This window comes from Gossypium hirsutum, chromosome D03 (assembly GCF_007990345.1).
Source record: "Gossypium hirsutum isolate 1008001.06 chromosome D03, Gossypium_hirsutum_v2.1, whole genome shotgun sequence".
Classification (NCBI taxonomy): Eukaryota; Viridiplantae; Streptophyta; class Magnoliopsida; order Malvales; family Malvaceae; genus Gossypium; species Gossypium hirsutum.
Genome location: NC_053439.1, coordinates 9,017,817 through 9,041,528, shown reverse-complemented (window position 1 = coordinate 9,041,528; position 23,712 = coordinate 9,017,817). Strand labels below are relative to the sequence as shown.

At 33.1% G+C, this 23,712-nt stretch overlaps 1 protein-coding gene, 1 long non-coding RNA gene and 1 other non-coding gene across 7 annotated transcripts; 2 read left to right on the top strand and 1 right to left on the bottom strand.

The window, feature by feature from the left end:
* Window positions 1–511: 511 nt before the first annotated feature.
* On the top strand, window positions 512–11,683 carry LOC107950536 (uncharacterized). Of its 5 annotated transcripts, none has more exons than XR_005911152.1 (6): window positions 512–709; window positions 836–926; window positions 1,132–1,206; window positions 1,309–1,377; window positions 7,079–11,366; window positions 11,450–11,683. It is a non-coding gene; the product is annotated as an uncharacterized lncRNA (long non-coding RNA). The 5 variants fall into 5 exon arrangements; XR_005911151.1 differs by having other exon boundaries at window positions 545–709; window positions 1,132–1,229; XR_001698093.2 differs by lacking the exons at window positions 7,079–11,366; window positions 11,450–11,683 and adding an exon at window positions 1,680–2,254 and having other exon boundaries at window positions 545–709; window positions 1,132–1,229.
* On the bottom strand, window positions 3,695–3,801 carry LOC121215849 (small nucleolar RNA R71). Its single transcript, XR_005911817.1, has one exon. It is a non-coding gene; the product is annotated as a small nucleolar RNA R71 (small nucleolar RNA).
* Window positions 11,684–19,387: 7,704 nt separating the features above from the next.
* On the top strand, window positions 19,388–23,494 carry LOC107950537 (putative disease resistance protein RGA4). The gene has a single exon (XM_016885405.2). It carries the CDS (start codon window positions 20,585–20,587, stop codon window positions 23,207–23,209), a length of 2,625 nt encoding a protein of 874 aa, XP_016740894.1. The 5' UTR covers window positions 19,388–20,584; the 3' UTR covers window positions 23,210–23,494.
* Window positions 23,495–23,712: the final 218 nt, after the last annotated feature.

The window sequence follows — 23,712 nt, the reverse complement described above, 5'->3', positions numbered from 1 at the left end:
AAATAGATGTTCAATCGAGTTCAAATCAAATGTCGAGCTCTGAATTTTTAATCGAGCTTAAGCTTAACAAAATTCAAGTTCAGCTCAGCTTGATTACACACCTACACAAGTAGAACAAACAGATAAAAAGAAGTAGAGGAAAAAGAAGAAAGTGGGAGAAAATGTAAAAAAAAAATTATTTCTTTCGTGAGTTTAAAATATTATAAACTTGCATGAAATTTTTATGTATTAAAATTATTCGTTAATTTCTAGATTTTTCATTTTATATTTTAATTATTTCATCAATTTATTTTTTAGATCGTTTTTCATGTGATTCAATATTTTAATTTTTTTTACTTAATTATTTGATTACTTGATTATTTTATTTTAGTTTTAAATAATATATTTAAAGTAGAGTTAGTTCGTAAATTAAATTTCATATTTATTTTTGGAAAAAAAAGGCTGTTGGCATTCATTAAATTTAAAAAGTAAAACAAGGTAATAAATAAAGAAATAGGAAACAAATGCAGCCCTAAAACAAGGTAAAGAAATAAAGAAATAGGAAACCTAATCAGTTTATAAAACAAAAGCGAAAAGAAAACCTAACAGTCCCTTCTAATAAAAACCAACCTTTCCGACGATCGAATCTATTCTTGAACAGTCAAGAATTCGCCAGTTCTTTCTTAGCAACTGCTCATTCGTTTCGTCGTAACTCGTGGCAAAAATGGAGGTACCCCCTAACCCAATCACTTCATTTTATCGAAAACTTATTTTGACCGAATTTTCACCCAATAAACCCTCCAAGCGTCAATATCCCTTTATCAATCTTAACAGATTCTCTTTATCTTACATGCAGCCTTTACTCTGTCGCTTTATTCTTTCGACAATACCCTTCGACAGTCTTCTTCCGCCTACATCGCAACTGACCAAGGAAATCCATTTTGCGGGTAAGTAACCTCTACTTGTTTTAGCCCCTCCACCGCTAATGCATGCGCCACTTTATTTGCCATTCTCGAGGTATGTTTAAACAGGCATGCTTCGTAGCCAGAACTTAGCATTTTTGTGCTTAAGACATAGGCACTGATTCCCGATTTATTTGTGTTTCCATATTGCAATTTTTTATGACTGATAGCGCATTGCCTTCGATTTCAGCTTTTACTAATCCCAGATCCAACCCTAATTGAACCACCTGGACATAGGCAATTGCTTCTGCTGCAAACCCAAATGGTATATGCTCATTTAGGCGCATGGTAAAATTTAGCACCCTCCCACTTGAATCTCTGACTATTACCCCTCAGCATGAACTATTGCTTTGTTTGTGAAACGCAGCATCAAAGTTAATTTTTACAAACGATTCCTACGGCAGTCTCCAACACTCCCCCTCTATTCTTTGTTCAGGTAGCCTTTTATTAAGCTCCTCTAGTTCATGTATGTAACTTGTGATAAAACTGGTTATTTTATATTCATTTTGAAGTATCCTCTTATGTAGGTATTTGTTCCCAGTAATCTGTCATAATTCGATATAGTAGATTAAACTAGTTTTCGCACTTAAGGAGTTTGAATACAAGCACCTTTATTATGTTTTACTTGAGTTTTACTAGTTTCGTTTACATTTAATAAAAAGAGTAATTTGAGTCTTTTATTGACCTTAGGGATGAATGAGACTTAAGGCTGAGCTAATATACATTGTGAGTGTGTAGGAGACCATTAGAGGGTGTACCAACTCAAAATTGGTCGCCATGTTGCAACATGGGGAGTTTGATGTCGCAACACAGGAAGTAGAGAGCAACAATCCCAAGACAGCCTTCAATATCGCGACACAATTAAGGGATGTTGCGACACACCCCTAAAGCTACATTGAGTACGAGCATATTGCCTCTAATGTCACGACACACCCTTGAAGCTACCTTGAGTATGACAATATTGCCTCCGATGTCACGACATCGGTCCTATACGAGAAATACTTATAAGCTAAGGGTGTCTTGGTTTGCACAATCAAATATTAAACACGAGAGTGTTAACTGACCTAGGGTGGAGGACAATGGCAACCCTAAATTTATAAATAGGCTCATTGAACACTTGCTAGAGATAACTTTTCATACTGTATAATTTTTTTTATAGTTTCAGTTTTTAGTTTTTTCCTTTTCTTAGGCTTTAGGTTATTTCAGTTTTGCAATTGTCAAAAAATTTGATTTGTGGAACTCAGTCAACTATATTTGGATTTCTTACTTCAATTAAATACAATTCAAGCTTCTCTTAAACCTTCATATATTGATTTCCTATTCATATTTATCTTTATATCAAATTTATTATGTTTTTTAGATCTATGAGGAACTAATCCTTTTGCGGGGGATTAGTAGTAGAGGTTAATTGATTGTTGTGCAAAATTTTCTTAGCGGATTAGCTATTTGGGAAATGAAGAATTTAAACCCTATGCTTGACGACCTTAGGAAGTCATTTAGGTGAGAATTAACCTAAAATTAGTTTCTCCTATCCGTGAACACCTTCACTCTGAACTAGTCTAGACTATGAGGTCAAGAGATAAGTAGTTCTTATTGACTCATTATTCTAGTAGAAGATCGAGAGATCATACTAGGGTAACGACTAGTTCATTGAACAGGGAACTCAAAGCAACAGTTAGTTATGATTACTGAAGTGAGTTAATCACCCATGCTAAGATCTAATTAAGTTTTTATAGCAAATTACTCAAAAAATTTTCTATTTATATTATTTTATTTCTTTAGTTACTAAAAAATTCTATCTTTATGTTTAGTCGTAATATAATTTATTTCTATTTAGCTCTATTTATGCTTAGGTTAGGATTAATTTAGTGCTTGTCTCCATTGGGTATGATTCTTGGAGTACTCACCTACTCACCTACTTCATTGTAACTATATTATAACCTGACCTGTATACTTGCAGATATTGCCTATTTAACATATTTTGTGTAAGATTTCTATTTTGTATGTTGGTATGTCTAGAGGCGGTCAAGTTGTTGGTGCCGTTGCCGAGGAGGCAACGTCACTGGTTTAATTTTAATTTTTGCATTTTAATAGAATAAGTAGGAAATTTCTAAATTATAGGTACAATTTTATTTTCTTATTTTTACTACATTTTTTATTCTCTTTTTGGGGTTAGTGTATGACTCGTAGTAGGGGAACACCTATAAAGCCAGCCACAGATCCAAAAAGAATAATTCGTAAGAACCATCGACCGCAACATCAACAATAGCAAATGTAGAACCAACTACCTATTGCAAGCAATTACCAGCACGAGACAATCTGCCATTCGACGAAGATAACAATAGTAACCCAGAAGATCTACCACCACCACCTCACCTACCCTCTAATATACATATGGCGCGCAACGAAAGAACCCTAAGGGGCTATGCGCTACTAAGTCTACAGACGGTTCAAGGAAGTATAACAAAGCTAACCATAACAACTAATAATTTTGAGATCAAATCAGCAATGATCCTAAACAATCTACAAACAATGATGGAGGATCTGAACCAACATTAAAACAATTCCTTTAGCTTTGTGACATAATTAAATACAATAGGGTCACCGATGGCGCTATTTGTCTCTGACTGTTCCCCTTCTTAATAGATAACGCTTTCTCTTGGTTAGATTTGTAAGCATTACGATTTGTTACGACATGGGACAAACTAGTAAGAAAATTCTTACAAAAGTCCTTCCCTATCAATAAAATGATCCAACTGAGAAGAGAGATTGCAATGTTTAAACAATTGGAAGGAGAGAGCTTTTATGAAGCTTGGGAGCATTTTAAAATGTTGATCCAAATATGCCCACACCATGGATTACCAGAGTGGTTAAGACTACAAATGTTTTATAATGGGTTGGATGCACATGCATGATCAAGACTGAATGGAGCCATAAGAGGAGCCATAATAAACAGGACATACGATGATGCGTATGAACTAATAGAGAGTATGAAAATGAATTTGGTAATGGCCAATAGAACATTACACATATGGCTAGAAGCCATCCATAGTCAAAACTATTCAAGAGGATGAAAGTTACCAACAGATAGTGGACAGGTTAAACCATATCAAATCTTCATCCAATGTGTCATCTATATATGGAGGAGATAAACTTATCTTCCATTATATCTACCAAGGATGTGAACTACATTGGGAATAGGATTAAAAACCCTTATTCAAATAATTATAATCCTAGATGGAGAGATCACCCGAACCTTGGATGGAGCGGAAACCAGGGTAGAGGTAATAATCCTAACCAAGTTTAAAAAAATGCTAATTATCAACCTTATTTATAGAAACCTCAGGAAAGGGCCAATCCAAAATTCCATACTATATTTAGTCAATGTTTGGATCGAATCAAGAGGGAAATGCAGTCAATAATGATAGACGTGAAATAGGTGCAATCTGAGTGCAATTATATAAAAACATAGACTAAAATAGAATATCAGATGAGCCAATTGATGAATATGATGGGAGACATTAAGAGAAAAATTGGCACTGCCATTCCTAGTAATATTGAAGATAATCCTGAACTAGAAGAGAAAGAGCATGTGAAAGCAATTGCACTCTATTCGGGCAAAGTAGTGAGTAGCCCAGAAACCCTGACACAAAAGGGAACCAAAGAGAATCTGAAGATCTTTGAGAAGAACCCCAAGAAGCTAATAAATAATCGAAACCAAATAAGATAGTCAAGTCAGTAGCTGAGCCGGAAGATGAACCAATTAAAGAACCTGCAATTGCAAAAGTACCATTCCTTTCACGGTTGGAAGAAAAAGAAATGCGGGATGAAGATGAATTTGTAAGTTTCCAAAATCTATTTAAATCATTAAATGTTAATTTTCCTCTTATTAATTTAATTTAAAAAAGTCTCTAAGTACGCCAAATTCGTCAAAGAAATTATTTTTAGGTGTAAGAATATTAAAATAGAAGAGTAAGTTTACATAAGTGCCTCGTGTAGTATAACCATATCTAGACAGGTTCCCCAAAAACTCAAAGACCCGAGAAGTTTCACATTTCCTATAGAGATAGGGGATAGTCATTTTAATAAAGCTTTATGTGATTTAAGAGCTAGTATAAATCTAATGACTCTATCTATATGCAAAAAATTTGGGTTAGGGGACCTCAAAAACACCCAAATCACACTACATTTGGCTCTGAGATCTTCAGTGCATCCGAAAGGAGTATTGGAAGATGTGTTAGTCAAAGCGTGTAGCTTTATCATCCCAGTAGATTTTGTGATACTCAACTCTGAGGAAGACCGTGAGATACCAATCTTGTTAGGCAGAGTGTTCTTAGAACCGTCAAAGCCCACCATTGATCTAGAAAAGAATGAATTAACTATGAAGAATTAATGGTGAAACTGATATTTTTAAATGTGGTCCCCGACAAGATGAGGTAGACAAAAAGAGATTAGGGAGACAATGTTATAAAATATCTATGAAAGTCCCTAACAATCCTGAGCTGGGGGAAGTATTTTCTGTGATTAGTGCAAGCTAAAAAAAGTAAATTCAAAGAGCAGGACCAATACAACAAGTTGGAATGACATGACGAATGCTAGACGAACATTAATAAAAGTAAGACAAAGAGAGCATCCTCGGGAACACTAATTGAGCTGACAGATGAATCTGGCAGCAAAACTTCACAGTTTTAATTAAAACTATAATGTTATGTATATTATTGTATATTTAATTAACTACTTAGTTTAAACTGTAATCTTTATTAACATTGTGTTTTATAAGAACTGAGAACACTTTGAAATTAGAAATTTAGTAAAAAAATAAATTTAGTGTCACAACACGAAACTTCTGATGTCACAACACCACGTCCAATAGAAAAGAATCTAGAAAATCATCTCGATGTTGTGACACAACACCTCTGTTTTGTGACACAGAAGACAGTCTGCCCATGTTTCTAAAATCTCAAAGTGTGTTTAATAACTCTTTAAAAGAGTTATATTTCAGGCCTCTAGATTGAATTAATTGTTTGTAATTAAATAAATATATTTGCATTTTAAGGATATTTTTAGAACATTGCATAACAAAGCTTGAACTGGGCTAAAAATGTTATTATTTATTACTGGGGAAGAAAGGTGTTAGTTATTATTGGCTGCAGGCGCAAGATGAAGAAGAGAAGAGAGATAGGAGAAAGAAAATAAATGAAGTGAAATATTGACATGAAAAATTGTTGGTTAGATTGTCAACAAGAATGCCATGGAAATTCTAGGAAGATAACGCAACACTCAGTCCATGTCACTCTCAGCTAACTGTACTTGCACCAGATAAACCATCTTAAAAAGAGGAAGCAAAAGGTGTGTGCTGAGAAGGAGGGACCTACCCTATAAGGGAGGAAGAGAAAAGAAAATAGGGGACGAGGATTTTGGGGAGAGAGGAATTGGAGAGCATTTTTTCTCTACATTGAAGTCTTATGGAAAATTTTATCGAAAAGAGATAAAAGGGTAGCAACTTACAAAGAAAAAATCACAGACACAATGAAGGGGAAGAGAAATCTGCCTTGGGTTTTGCATCAAAATTCAATATTAAAGTGAAAACTAGAGTAGTAAGAGCTTCTTACAGTTTTGCCTTTATTTTTTTATTTGAACTTTATGAATCGTAAACTTCAATGATGATGTTGAATGGTTTTCTTTTGGATTTCAATGTCCAATCCATGAGCTAAATCTCATTGGGTTGAAATGATCTAGGTGAATTTTTACTATCTTTAATGTCCATGGTCTGATTTTGAGTAGACTCCTGTTTCATTCTATTTGTGATTATTTTAAATGCATGTAGTGTCGCAACAATAGCAAATGGCCAGGTATGTCGCGACACGGAACCCCTATGTCACGACATCATTGTAAATTTTTGTAAGGTCGACCTGACCTGATTGTGCAACCCTGTAGCATAAACCATGTTTTAACCCAATATTTAACCTTAAAATACCCTTTTAAAACCCAAAAAATATTTTAACTTCAAACTAAACCCTTCTTACCTTTTAAATTCTCTTAATTCTCTGAAAAACCTTTTAAACTTGAAACTCTTATTCAATCATTCCTTATTGTTTTATTGCAAATTTCTTTTTTTTTCATCTTCATTGGTGCAGGTTATACATCAAGCATTTATATGGGAGATCACAAACAACTACTTTGAAGGAAACAAGATTTCAAGTAAAAGGTTAAAAGTTCCAACTCTCAAATTTTATTATTATATTACCTTTGAAATATATTGTTCGAACCTCTTGGTTTTTCTAAGTTGAACATGCCTCATTGGAAGAATAAAAAAACTAGTGTGCAAGAACCACCGACGATTTCAATTCCTTTAAAATTTAGAAACCGAAATGCCAAAATGTATTTCCTTGAGCTTCAAGGAAAAACCTTTATCTAGGAAAGGAGATTTGAACCCTCGATGGTTATTTACAACAAAATTTAGTCTTTAGTAAGGTATTGCATATTGGAGAGATTTTGTCACTCTTAAAAAAAATGTTGTTATTTCACTTGTCCAAGAGTTTTGTGTTGGTCTTAGAGATGAAGAGATACGGAGGCCAACTGGTGTCAGATGGAAAATAATAACGGTAAGAGGTAAGGATGTACCATTCAACCTTGAAACTATTTTTGAATTTTATGATGCTTTGTATTGCGAAACTAATTATTTAGAAAATAGTGATTTAAATAAATTTGAGAACTTAGACATGGAAAGCATTGTAAAATATCTAACTAATAATCGTGGTGAATGGAACCTCTGACCAGATACAAGACTTCCGACGACCAATTTCAACCAAGCAATCATATTTCCAATAACTAATACGTGGATGCAATTTATTTGTACTAGGATAGCACCTACACTAAATGTTTCTAACGTAAATACTTTTAGAGCTATATTGTTATATGACATCTTACAAAAGAAACAAATATGCATTGGAGAGTGGATCCATCAAACTATGAAGTGTTGCGTCAGTTGCTAAAAGGTTGGGATTTTCTTTCCCCATCTAGTGATGGCGATTTGCAAAAGCGTAGAGGTTCCTATGGAAGAGAACGAGCAATTCATGTTCCCAACAAAGAGTTTAATCGATGATTCTATGTACACTTAGTATGTGAACTCAATCGAAAATAGATTATAGACTAGAACCAGAGGACAAAGGAAAAGATAGATGTCCTTCCCTCACTCAAAAGAAAAGGAAATATGACGTCACAAAGAAAAATGGGTGAGAGTAGTGAAGCAAAAATAGACAGAATGATATGATGGATACAAGAAACGGGACCGGTCCTTCAAGAATTCGCAAGATGGAACAACATAAGAGGTCCTAATTATCTGTTGGACTTGCTTGATTCAATTCAAACTCATCATGAAAAAGAGGAGTAAGGGAGTGAAAAAGGATGTGAGAATGAATAGGAAGGAGAAGAAGTAGAATAAAAGGAACAAGATTGAAGTGACAATTTTAAAATATTGTAATTAATAATTTTAGGATTAATCATAGATTGTATATATTTATTTTGTGTCAAGTTTTCTGTGCAGGAAACCTACATGAAGGAGCACAACAATTTAGAACTCACAACGATCAAAGGAGGAAGCACCCGCAACAACTTACGAACATACCACGGTCAATTGGGTAACTTCTTTCCTTATCTTTTCAGGGCTACACATTAAGGATAATATGTTTTCTAAAGTGTGAGGGGTAACATAGAAATTTTATTTCAATTTTTGTGTTTTTCTTTTAATTTTTTTTGTCAATTGTGTGCTTGAGCTTGTAGAAATATAAGTGATTTGTTACAAGCATTTGCATAGGTTGATTGTATTTACTATAAATTTGGCATGATAGTAGATGATTTTAAATTTTTTATTATTAGACTACTAAGTTTTATATATTACACTGTAAATAGGCATTAAGAAATTGAATATATCATATGATATAAGAAATATAGGGAAACGAGCATGCTAGTATGTATGATAAATTATTAGATTTGTGATTGTTTGGTTGATTAAATTTGTGAATATTGAGATACCCAAGGATGACCTAAGGCATTGTTTGGTATACACCGGACCTAAAACACTAATCCTTTTTATTCATCCTTAATACCAATTTGAGCCAGAAAACACTTATTTAACCTTCATGCAAAACTCGATCCAAAAATAATAATTTGTTTTTACCCTTTTTCTTTGGTCCTGAACTGCACAACTATAGATGTCTAGCCATACATATTGAGGGTTGAGTAGATACATTACGTTGAAATTTTGTAAAAATAGAGTGAAATAGGAAAGTTCAGTGTGATAGAATAATTATAGGTTAGCCAATATGTGCAGCAAAAGAAAAATTCAAAAAGAAAATAAAAAACAAGTAGAAAAAGTTCTTGAGAGTAAAAGCATTTGTGAATGAGAAATGTATTGAAAAAGAATAAGAAAAAGTGACAAAGTCACAAAAATATATGGACTCGTTCATTAGTTCACACAAACTCATGAGCTAGCCATAGCTTGTTATATTATGTTGTGATTTTCTATATTGTAAAATAAGGAAGGTGATAGAAGGAGAAATAAGATAGTGAGCGGGTAAGGTTCGCTAAGGGGGGAGAATAAGGAACAATATGATATGCTAAACTATTTTTTTGCTTGAAACTATTTGACGGTTATTGTTCTTGAGTTACATACATGTCTTAAGCCTCAGAACATTACAAGCCAAAAAACCCTATATGATCTAGGTAGACTTATTTACAAACTGACATCATATTAAATAATTGCATTTACAATTATTTGTTTTTAGCTAGGATAATCAAATTACTTGTCTAACTTATTCATGGATCCCTACATTTGAAACCTTTAATGTTTGTATGTTTTTTAATATACTAAACTTAGGTGTTTGATATTAAAAGGGGTAAGTTAGATATATATCATGTCAATATTATGTGTATATATGAACCACCTAGTCATGTTCTTCAAAACTAACATTTTTACCATATTTGCTCAAAGATCGTCTTTTAATTAATGTTTTTGTTTCTTTGCTTGAGGACAAGCAGTAACTTAAGTGTGGAGGAGTTTGATCTACGTAATTCGGTGTAGCATATTAAATTAGTTTTCGCACTTGAGGAGCTTAAATACAAGCATTTTTGTTATGTTTTAATTAAGTTCTTTTAGTTTTGTTTACATTCAATAAAAAATGTAATTTGAGTCCTTTATTGACCTTATGGCTCGAATGAGGCCTAAGGGTGAGCTAATATACTTTGTAAGTGTCCAGCAGACCATTAGAGGGCATACGAACTCAATACTAGTCACTATGTTGCAACATGGGGAGTTTGATTTCACAATGTAGGGAGTAGAGACCAAGAATTCCAAGACTACCTTTGGTGTTACGACACACCCCTAAAGCTACATTGAGTATGAGCATATTGCCTTTGATGTTGCAACACAAGCACTAGGTTGTCGCGACATCAGTCCTGTACAAGAAATACTTATGAGTCAAGGGTTTTTTGGTCTGCACAATCAAATATTAAACACGAGAGCGTTAGTTGACCTAGGGTTGAGGATGATGGCAACTTTAACTCTATAAATATGTTCATTTAACACTTATTAGGGATAACTTTTCATACTGTAGAATTTTCTTTATAGTTTCAATTTTTAGTATTTCCCTTTTCTTTGGCTTTAGGTTATTTTCAATTTTGCATTTTTTGTGAGATCAGACTTGTGGAACTCAATCAACTCTTTGTGGATTTCGTACTTCAATTAAATACAATCCAGACTTGTCTTAAACCTTCGTATCTTGATTTACTATTTATGTTCATCTTTTATATCAAGTTTATTATGTTTTTTCGATCCATTAGGAACTAATTCTCTTGTGGGGGATTACCGAGTGGAGGTATGATTAATTGATTGCTGTGTAGGGTTTTTTTAGAGGATCAGCTATTTGGGAAAGGAAGAATTTAAACCCTAGGCTTGACAACCCTAGGAAGTCATTTAGATGGGAATTAACCCAAAATATGTATGGTCTATCCATAAACTAAAGTGAGCTAGTCACCCATGCTTATATCTGATTAAGTTTCTACAGCAAATTTCCAAAAAAAATTTCTATTTATATTTTTTTATTTATTTAGTCACTAAAAAACTCTATCTTTATGTTTAGCCATAATATAATTTATCTAAAATACTAATTAGCTCTATTTGTGCTTAGGTTAGGATTAATTTAGTGCTCTCCTCCCTTAGGTACGATCCTTGGAGCACTCACCTACTTCGTTGTAACTATATTACAACCTGACCCGTATACTTGCAGATATTGCCTATTTAACATTTTTTTGCAGGATTTCTACTCTAGACGTTGGTACGTCTGTAGGCGGTCACTTAGTTGTCCATAAAGCCTAGAATGAACATGCTATTATTCAACATTTTTGTATTGAGCCATTATTGAAAAGGTACAAAATCCAATCTTTAAATTGTCCTTCATTTAATTTCGACGACCAATCTATGTGTAACTTTCTCTAGGTATCCTTTGTAGCTAAACAATCCAAGAAGGCATGCTCAACATTTTCCACTTCTCTTGTACATTTAAGACAATTCATGGATCCCACTAACCTCTTTTGGTATAGATTATATTTGGTAGGCAAATAGCTATTACCCTCCAACTCATAATTTTATTTTACAAGGTAGATCCATAGGGCAGAGTTTTTTTTGTAAAAAATGTTGTAATCATTTTATTCATTATTAAGAGTAGTCGAGTGTGTTTCTTGTATAAGTATGTTGTATCCGCCCCTTATCGAGTATTAGCCAGAAGCCTCACCTCGCCATGCCAGTGTCTTCTAATGGTGTGTATGGTAGAGGGATACATAAAATCCTTTCAGCCTCTTTTTTATTAAAGGTGGTTTTAATTACCCCTTCCTTCCAAAGTAGTTTGGTCAATTAAATTCGACACATGATGTATATGTTGATTATTATTTTTGGATAAAAAATAATATGCCAACCTTGTTTTGCTAATAATGCAAGATTAAATTCCTTACACCAATGAATTCCTCACTTCCAATGCTTCTATTGCTACCAAAATTTTCCAATTATACTTTCCAGTTCATTACAAAGCGAATTTGGCAATAAGAAACACGCTATTGAATATATCGAGATCACTTTTAGTATTGATTTTATAAAGACTTCCTTCCCCTCTTCTGAAAGATGTTTTACACTCTATCTGTTAATCCTAATTGTCATTCGATCCTTTAGGATTTGGTAAGCCCTTCATTTTTTTTGCCCACCATATTAGGAAAACCTAAATATCTTTTCAAGTCCCTAGAAATTCTGACTTTGAGGATAGATGATACCAATTCCCTCATTTGCTTCAAAAATATTCGAGCTAAAATAAGCAAATGATTTTTCAAGGCCTTAAAAAAATTTCATATTCTCGCAAGATATTCTTTACTATATGAGCCCCTCTCTCAACCGCACCACAAAATAGAATACAATTATCAGCAAACAATAGGTGAGAAATAGGAGGCCTTGTACGACTTACCATTGCTCCCATTATTGCTCCTTCTCGAATAACTAATCTCATAAGTGAAGAAAGGCCTTCGCAACAAATCAAAAACAAGTAAGGGCTCAATGGGTCACCTTGATGTAAACCCCTTTTTGGTTTGAACCTTTCCCCCATCTCTCTATTTAGGCATATTGAATAGGAGACCGAGCTAATATAGTACATTGTAAGGTTCACACATGCACTGTGAAAGCCCATTTTTAGCATCATCTACTCTAAGAAGACTTACTCCATCCTATCATACCTTTACTTATGTGTCATACTTCATTTCCCTCCCATTCTTCTCTACTTGAAAGTATGCATAAATTCATATGCAAAAAGAACATTATTTGTAATCAATCTTCTTGGAATGAAAACACTCTGGGCTTTATCAATACATACTTCTAGAAATTTCTGAAGATAACTTGCAACCACTTTTGATATTATTTTATACAAAACTATGCACAAGCTGACTGGCCTAAATTTCTTAAAGTTTGTTGGATGGGCTATTTTTGGTATAAGTACGATACTTGTCATATTAATGGCCTCTATTGAATTACCATGATTCAAAATGTCAAGACAAAACGTTCCTACCTAATCTCCTAAAATATGCCAATACCTTTGGAAAAATAAAATAGGGAAACCATCCATTTTTATGCTTTCGTTGGTCTCATTCCTTTTAAACCAAGAACTAACTCCTCTCTAGTGTAATTGGCAGTTAAATCTTGATTCATACTTTCAGATATACACCTTTCAACTCCTGAAAGAATATGGTCAAGATTACCAATCCCTTGTGATGAAAGAATGTTTTCAAAATACCTTTTACAGAGTTAACCATATGCTCTGGATCCATTATCCATTGCCCATTGTTGTTCTCCAATCCATCAAAACAATTCATACGTCTTTGGTGAGATGAAAAATTATGAAAGAAGGATGTATTTCTATCCCCCATTTTTAATTAGTTCGCCCTCGCTCATTGGTCTCAAAACCTCTCTTCTTTATCAATTCCATATTTATTTGCAACTTTATCTTAAGTAGTTTTGTCATGTTTTCATCATTTCTTTCCAACCCGTCAAGTTCTGTCAAATGTGCCATTAATTTCCTTGATAAACCCACTCTTTTCTTATTAATCCCCTCCGCCCACCTTTGTAAACCAACTCCCACAGCGCGAAGCCTATCAGTCACTTTACCCGAACTGCACATCTATAGTCGCTTCACTTCTTCACACTAATCCTCCATGACCTACCACACCTCAAATCGAAACCCTCTCTTTCTTTTCCTCATCTCATCTTGTTTTGTCTAAATAAAAAATAAAAAATTATCAGAAAAAGAATATGGCAAGTATCAACCTGAGAAATCCGAAAATAATATCAACCATTCAGGATTTGCAACTCTTCTATCAAGTCTTTCTCTAATATTGAGACATATTTATTTTGTCTAGAAAAAATATTCTAAATGATATATTTAAAGCAAATCATCTATATATATTTACTCATGGATTAATTTAATATCTTTATCTAACTAGGTCAAAATACAAAATAAGTAAACAATGTATTTAAAATTATTGGTATGTGTTGAGGTAGTTATGAAAGCAATGCCACTAATAGTTATAAATGCACCTGGTACTACACAGGCTACATAATTTGCCTTATTTAGAATTGTCAATCTTTTGAAACGAAACAGTTGGGTTAGGACTTTTGCTGATATCTTGGATGTGTGTTATCTGTCATTGAAGATAAATTCTTATGAAGAAACAAATCCTAAAGGTTGGATCGAATCAGATAACTTGTTTTAAGGAGATTAGATAAGATGATTTGAAAATTTTATCTTATAGATCCTGAACGTATCCTGAACTTTATTAGGATGTTATCAATGTTGATTTTATTGCTACTTTGATGGGGATTGAGATTGTAATTGATCTAGTATTGTAACATCCATTACTCGGTCTGGTCGCTAAACCCGAGTAATAGGATGCTACAAGCAAATACAAACAATTATATACAATTTATAAAAATTCCTTTCACATACTATGCAGTGTAATAATTTAATTTTTACAATGACTTAATTGTGAAATTCAGGGATGAAATATGATTGAATTGTAAAATATTAGATTTCTAAATTTTTAAAGTTGGTATCGATATTTAATTGTTGGGTATTGATACTGTATCGATACCATATTAAATATCGATACCAAATCACGATTCTGTTTATTTTAAAACTGTACATATGGTCAAGTATTGATACTAAGTGCCAAAATATCGATACTTGAGTTTAGAAATCGTAAAGTCATATATTTAAAATGTCTATTTCATGCCAAAATCACCCAAAATTCAAGTGGTACCACTTAGACACAATTATAGACATGAAAATTATCAACTAAAGACATTCTTATTCTTATCCAACATAATCACATACTTACCAAATCATTTCCAAGACATGACCTACGTATATCATCCATCATTCTATATCCATGCATCAACTAAGAACACATCACATAGTATAGAATTCCCTCAACCATCAAGACATTATGAATTTAGCTAAAACCACTGAGCAAAATCATCAACTTGACCATATACATTATATACATTATCTTCAAAATGCTAACAAGAGTCTAAACCAAAACATTAACCAAAAGTCATCTTAGGTATATGCCAAGACCAAAATGAACATATCACCAATGATTGAGTTCGGGATTTGCTACTAGATGCTGAGTCGACGATTGAAACAAAAAGTACTTAACCTGCGCACGGAAAACAAAATTGTACGTTGAGTATAACTCAATGATATTTCTATAATTCGATCATTGAAACATAAAATAGATCATTTTAAATGCAAAAGTTAAAAATGAATAATGAAATGTAATTAACGTGTCATCTATGCCAATTTACGTATTCTTTGTTCAATCTAACACATCTTACTATAAAAATACATAGCAAACCACTTCACATATCATTAGTATCTCAATTTTCAATTTCATGTATTCATTGAGCATATTTATCATTGTTCAACTCATTTCACATATAGTCATTCCATTTCACATTTTTCTTCCATTTCATATCCATTTGCCATCTCAATATCAATCACCACATTTCAATTCACATCAATTTTTTTATTATGAATTCATTTATCAGGACATATAGCAACATCAAACATCTCAATATATATATATTCAATTTCATATTTTTTTAAACATAAACATTTTTCACATACATTTAATTTAGTCCTCATGAACATCAATCGATTGAAATCAGTCCCAAAACATTTCATTATCACAAAGTGTCTCACTTTATATTCTTACCATGCACAAACAAGTCAATGTGCAACAATTTACAAAGTAGTTCAGGTTACAAAAACACAAACCATAAACTTTGAACTTTTTGTCAACGACTTTGTCTTTTTCTTACTTGCATGAAAATACACTATTTTCTATCCTATACATTTTAGTCCTTCATCACGAGAATCAACATTTTACTAATTTCCATTCAATTCCATAGTATTTACTTCATACCATTAAGCTAGCCAGATATCCTCAACCTCGGTCAATATACAGGTGTGTCTCGTACGACTGTTTCACCTATTCAAATGATATGTTATTTCAAAATTACAATAATGAAAAATTATAACAATAATAATATTATCAAATGGATTTTACCATATTACGAGTGAGATTTCATAAGGATGGTCCACTTGGGAGCGTAAAAATGGTAGTCGATACCATGCCCATGATTGAAGAAGGAGCATGCAACCGTCGATTTTAACTTTTTCTGGTTTTGTCACTCGACACATTTCTCAGTACAATGTCACCAGCATTGTTGATCCTCAACTAAGTCGTCTCACTTCTTTCAAGTTGACTAGCAGTAGTAGCCACCTTAAATGTACCATATTTCGAGATTTATCCGACATAAGCAAACCCTCAATCAACCTTAAGGTGATTACACACATGAATTTTTCTTTTTCAACATCACTCCAAAAGCCTTGATAGTTTTAAAGTTATCCTCCAACCATCCCATCTCAATTCGGCTACCCCTAAACTTGTTTGGCACCTTCCCTAATAGTTGCTCGCATGTTGCACTTCAATCGAGTAAAGTGAAATTGTTAACACAAAATAATTCTCGTTGACATTCTTTTTCATTCACCATTACTTAAGTTATAGAAGTATCAGCTACTTCATCTACATTATTACTAGTACAATATTTAAGAAGAAAAGATAAAACAGAACTAAATTTGTTTATCCTTTCCCCTTCTCATCATTTTCAATCCATACATGTCCCATTCATCTCCTTAATACAATCCACGTTGAATCATGAAAATTATTAAAATTTGATTTTCAATTTGATTTTTTGTTGTTGAACTAGTCTTGGTTGTTAGACTACTTGAAAATACAATCCTAACCTAATCTACACTTTAAATCCGTTACATTAAATTCAACAATTTTTAAAATTTTACGGGACAAACATATTATCAAATATATAATATCATGTTAACTTGTTATCTTCATATAATACTTATAAAAAGGGATATTGTCAAAACCATTTTTGAAAAATCAAAAATTTTGTTATCGACTTTGAAAATGAAAATGGGAGTCACCATCGATCTTTTATTGAGATGTGATCGGATCACCTTGAAAATAATTTTAGGTCTACAATTGAGAAAACTGGTTCGGGAGTCGGTTACGCACGAGGAAGGGTTAGCACCCTCGTAACGCCCAAAATTGGTACCGAATTGATTGTTTAATGTCTTAGTGTCGAAATTTTGAAAAGATTTTAAAATACGATCCCATGACATGAAAACTTAAACAATTGAATTGATTAAATAGACGGACCCATCTCAAAGAAATAAACCGCCACACTCAGTGAGTTAGAGTGCAATGATCTCATCTTCGAGATTAGATTCATCCTTTTTTTAAAAAAAAAATTATATTTTGAGAAGGATATTTCATTATTTAAGTCAATCGAGGAATTAGAATCCAGTAAGTTAGGGTTCAATTTTTCGAAATTCTTAAACTACAAATATTGCCTTTATTTTTAAAATCGAGATAACAAAATGTCGTATCCAGTAAGTTAGGATCTAACATTTGAAATCTTAAGAATTGTATTTTAACAATTCGTATGGCTTTACTAAAATAAACACTAGATTATCTAAATTCATCGAGAAAAATTGAAGCTCAGTGAGTTAGGGCACAATTCTCTCGAGAACTTATGAACACCAAGCCTTTTTTTAAAAATTATGAAATAAAATGATTGTAGTGCTTTGATAAAATACAATTTTTTTTACAAATGAGACATGATTGAAGCGATATATAATGTAAAAGATAAATAGCAACCCAGGCATATACTAAGAATTAACAAGCAAATGAAAGGTAAGTGCAAATAGCAATAATAACTTTAATCATATTATACAAACACCAATATTAACAAATACATATCAAACGAGTTAACAATCAATTTTCTAAAAGAGGCATCCAAATAATCACAAGGAGGAAGAATAGTGAATATGTCTTATGTATAAAAGTTTTAAAATGAAGTACATACATGATTTTCAAAATAGACGCAAAATAAAATGATAAGAAACTGGATAATCAGTGTTTGAAATAAATTGGAAGTAAGTTCGAAATAAACAATATATATTTATTAGTTAGACATGGTAATACACATAGAAATATAAAAAAAAATGATACATACAAAATAATATATAGAAAAGTAAGTAAAATATATTTCAAAATTTTAAAAGGAATTAATTACATATAAATAAAATTGATTTGAAAGGCATATGCATATACATAAAAAAACACTTAAAATTAATTATCATATAAAATCAAAACATTAATACGTACTAAAAAAATAATTTAATGAGCTATATACTTATACGAATAATAGTATTATAGCAAATATTGTTATGTAAAGATGTACCACATAGGAGTATATAACGAAAAATAAAATATAATATAATATAAAATATCAAAAATTTATTCAAATTACAATAAACTCCAACAAAATACATGAAATACTTAACAATGAAATAAATAATAATATATTATATTTAAAACAACATACCTAATGGATTTAAAACATCAATGTATAATAAATTTAAATAATATAAATTACAAATTGAAGTAATAGCATATTATAGTTGAAAATTACACTAATAATAAGTTTTAAAACAATATCAAATTTAAATATCGAAGCAATGATAGAGTTTTTTTTTTAAAAAAAACAAATATGTTAAAATAGGAACTACTTATATATATAGAAAATAAGTACTAAAAAAACTAAATTAAAATTGCAACCAAAATTCAAAAGAGAAAACAAACTCAAGCCAAATTGATAATTGACTCAACATTGAGGGACCTAAACATCAAATAAACGCTAAAACCCGGGGATCTAGATTTGATTGATGAAAATGACGCCGTTTGTCTGTGGATTGAAATGAAAATAAAATAAAATACGCGGTATGATTTAAAAAACCTGAGGAAAAAAACTGATTTGAAATAGAATCTAATGTAGAGGGACTAATTATGAAAATAAACCATTGAACGAAGAGGCGCGGATCCTACCCAGGGTCGGGTCACCGTGCGGGTCTGAGCCTCTAAACGACGTCGTATCATGGCCACTTTACAGGCTCTGAGCGACGTCGTTTCTTCCACTACTTATAGGCTAAACCCTAGAGCGATCAGCAACTTATTTCATTTAAAACAAAACCTAAAAGGCATGCTTGCTGTTTTCGGCGCCGTTCTGACGATTCGTCGCCTTCGAAGACCTCCGATCATCGCTTCAACTCTGATGACTGCGAAGAGAGCAAAAATCTGGCCTCCAGGTACACCCACACTCTCTAATCTCTCCTTTTTTATTAAGAATCAAACACCCCAAACACAAAGGAAAAGAAAAAGAAAATAGAAAAAAACAGAACAAAAATTGAAGCAAAGGTTGAATCACCTTTTTTATTTTTTAAAATTTCCCTATTTTTTTTATTCAATATGCGTTCTTCTTTTTTGTTTACAATGCATATTTGGCTTTTATATAGCCAGAAAAATGAAAAATACAAAAGAAATCCCTCTCTTTTTGTTGTTACCATCTGCTTTTTGTTATTGGCCCATTTCTTTGTTGTTGTTTGTGTGACTGTTGCACGTACGGCCGTACGGAGGAGCGTGGCATGGAGGCGCGCATGTGGGAGGCTACTGTTGCGGCGCTGGAAGCTCTCCATTACTGCTAGGGTTTCTGGTTATGTCGGGCCGTATGAATGTTGGGCTAGATGTAGTTGGGCTAGGCTAGTGTTTGGGTAGTTTAGGTTAAAACGGGTTGGGCCATACGAGTTTGTTGTTGGTATTTGGGATTTGTAATACCGGACATTTAAAAATGGACTGCTATTGGTTTTTTATTTGTTTTTATATTTGGTTTTATTTTACTAACGGGTCAGGCAAATTGGGCCTATTACAGACATTAATTTAATTATTGTATTAAACAATTATTATTTGTATCAAGGTTGAAATTTCAAAATTCAAAAAGTAAAAGCACTAAAAGTGATCAAATTAGAGAATAAGAACTAAATCCAAAGCTTAAATATAATACAGAACTAATAGTAAAATTTCATCTAACCAATTGTATCATTTAGGTGAAGACAAAAAAAATCAAAAATAAAAAAAAATTTAAGGATTAAACTTAATCAAATTAAAGTATAAAAATTAAATCAACAATTTATACATACTACATGCTCTAATAACAAAATTGTCTAAAATATTAGAGTGAGAGATTGTACGTGAAAATTATACAAAATTTGGGCGACAACCATAATTAACATAAAAAAATCAAATAGGTGTACATTAGACCTACTATATAATTATTAATAATGGTCAGAGGCACCGTTATACCAACGAAAAGAAATAGTCAAACGCACCGGACATTCGTAAATATAAAACTCTATTCTATGTTCATACCAACGAAAAGAAATAGTCAAACGCACCGGACATTCGTAAATATAAAATTCTATTCTATGTTCATACTTGTTTTTAAATTTAATCTTTTAATTCACAAAATTAAATGTCCATTATTCTCTTCATTTTCGATCACTTTCTTCCTTACTTGATTCCATTGATAACCCATCATCACAGAAATTAAACGTATTCCCCCGTTCCCAGCGGTCATGGCTGAATACTTTGCCTTTAACATTGCTGAAAACGTCCTTTCTAAACTAACCAAAATTGCCTATCAAGAAATCAGCCTAGGTTGGGATGTTCGCAGGGACCTTAAAAACCTTCACAAGACTTTAACTACTATTAAAGCTGTGCTTTTAGATGCTGAACTGAAACAGGTTGATGACAATCATCTCCGGGTTTGGCTACAAGAGTTGAAGGATGTTTGTTACGATTCAGAAGATGTATTGGATGAGTTCGAAATTCAAGCATTGAGGAAGCAGCTTCTGAAACAGAGGAGCATTGGTAAGAAGGTAAGCTATTTCTTTTCAAGCTCAAACCCACTTGCTTTTCGATTTAAGATGGCCCATAAGATTAAACAACTCAATCAGAGATTTCATGAGATTGCTGCTTTGAAAAATAATTTTCATCTCGTTGAGAGACATGTTGGCCCAAGGTACGACCGGCGCTCGGAGAGGGAGACCCACTCCTTTGTGCAGAAATCAGAGGTAATTGGCAGAGATGAAGAGAAACGAAGAATTGTAAAGATGTTGACGCAGGATGATCCAGCTGATGAGGAAGACATACCCGTACGTCCCATATTTGGAATTGGAGGTATGGAAAAAACGGCCCTTGCCAAACTGGTTTTCAATGATGAAGCTGTGGATGCTCACTTTGAGTTGAAACTATGGGTGTGTGTTTCCGATGATTTTGATCTGAAACGATTAGTAGTAAAAGCCATTAAAGCCGGAAAAGGTGGTGATGGAGACCTTGGAAGCATGTATTTGGAGCAATTACAGAAGGTCTTGCGAGATTGCTTGAATGCTAAAAAATATTTGCTTGTTTTAGATGATGTGTGGAACGAGGATAATAGAAAATGGATGGAACTGAAACAGTTGTTTGCAGGAGGAGCTGTCGGAAGCAAAATTGTAGTCACCACTCGGAGTAACCAAGTTGCAAAGATCTCAGGCACAATCTCCCCACACCATTTGGAAGCTCTTCCGTACGATAAATCTTTATCTTTGTTTCTGAAATTCGCTTTCAAGAAAGGTGAAGAAAAACAACATCCAAACCTTGAGGAAATTGGAGAAATTGTTATGAAATGCAAAGGGGTTCCTCTAGTATTGAAAACATTTGGGAGTTTACTTTTCTCCAAAACTTCAGAGCAGGAGTGGAAAGTTTTTAAAGATAGTGAGACGTGGGAATTAATGGAAAAGGAAAATCAAACATTTTCAATTCTGAAACTAACTTATGATCAACTGTCTCCTCAGCTGAAGCAATGTTTTGCTTATTGCTCACTCTATCCAAAGGATACTGATTTTATAAGCTTTGGTCTAATCCAATTTTGGATGGCACATGGTCTTCTTGAATCCTCCCATAAAAATGAAAATCCCGAAGATATTGGTAAGCGATATTTGAATGACCTGTTGTCACGATCTTTCTGTCAAGATTATGATTTGGCATTTTTCTTTGATGCATTCAAAATTCATGATCTTTTACATGATATTGCATTATCAGTGGCAAAGAATGAATGTTGTATAGTCAACACTTTTGAGCAAAATATTGCCCCAGGGATCCGATATGTATGCCTTACTAACTCTGATTCTTCCGAGGAAAATGCTTCCAAATTCCTTGGTAAATTAGGGCATTTGCGTACGCTTAGGCTTCCAAATTTGAGAAACGGTCCAACCAGCGAATCCTTTATTGAAACATGTTTGAAGAGGTTCCAACATTTGCGAATGCTTGACCTTTCTGGGTCTACTCTCGAGGTATTGCCCAGATGGATTGGTAATTTGAAGCATTTAAGATTTCTCGACATTTCCAACTGTCCCAACATCAAGAAACTTCCCAACTCCATTTGTAAGTTGCAAAATTTGCAAACTCTGTTTTTAGATGGTTGTGACCAAATTGAAGAGTTTCCTAAGGATATGAGGTACATGATCAGTCTCAGATTTTTGTTATTAGCTACAAAACAACGGGATCTTCATGGTCATGGATTACAACACTTGAAATCCCTTCGAGTTTTAGCTATTTATGGCTGTGAAAATCTGGAGTATTTGTTTGATGGGATTCAGAAGCTCACATCTCTTCATACATTATGGATTGTTGATTGCAAAAAATTGGTATCACTGCCACATGGCTTGAAATACGTAGCTGCATTACAATCTCTAGTTATTGGGGTTTGCGAAAAGCTTGATTTGAGTACGGCACAGGAACTCAAAGAGAAAGAAGATTATAATGAAGATTACCTCGTTGATACAGGTTTCAGCCTTCAATCATTGTACATCGCCGATTTGCCAAAGTTGAAGGCTCTACCCCAATGGCTTTTACGGGGATCCGCCAACACTTTAAAGAACTTAACCATTACAGGATGTGAGAACCTCACAACTTTAGCAGAGTGGCACATTCTCACGTCACTTGAAAAACTTGAGATCAAGTGTTGCCCAAAATTATCAACTCTACCAAAAACCATGAAACGCCTCAAACAATTGAAGATTGAAGATTGTACTCTTGTAAGCCAAAGATGCCAACAAGAAATCGGTGAGGGTTGGCCCAAGGTTGCTCATGCCTCTCGTATAGTTTTGGATGGCAATACAATTACAGCTCCAGAATTACTGATCAACCCAACTCCATGATTCTCTGCAAAATGATATTTATTCCAATTTCCATTCCTCCATTTCATTTATATTTTTATTTAAGAATACCATATTACAATGACCTTGTTTAATGTTGTTTTACGATTCATATTTGGGTTCATGACTACCTCTTCAAACAAGATTGTGTCCAAGATTTGAACTTGCATTCTTCCATTGGAATGTAATGTGTCTTACAACTACACCCAACTCTTGTTAGTCAATACTCCAATCTTGTTAATTAGACTACAATAATAAATAAATAAATAAAGCTTTTCAATGGAAAAACTACCATAGCAAATATATATGTTATATTTTTAGAAAGCCAAATTCAAATTCCATTTATCGTGTGTTTAAACATCACAAAGTAATCGATCTCTTGTAATTGCAAGGAATTATAATTTCCTAGATGTGTATGGTTGGAAAATTGATGCAAGCATCAATGCCCAACAAAAGAGACCATGGATGTGATGGGCTTTCTCTACCTTAAGGCCCAATAATGAGGT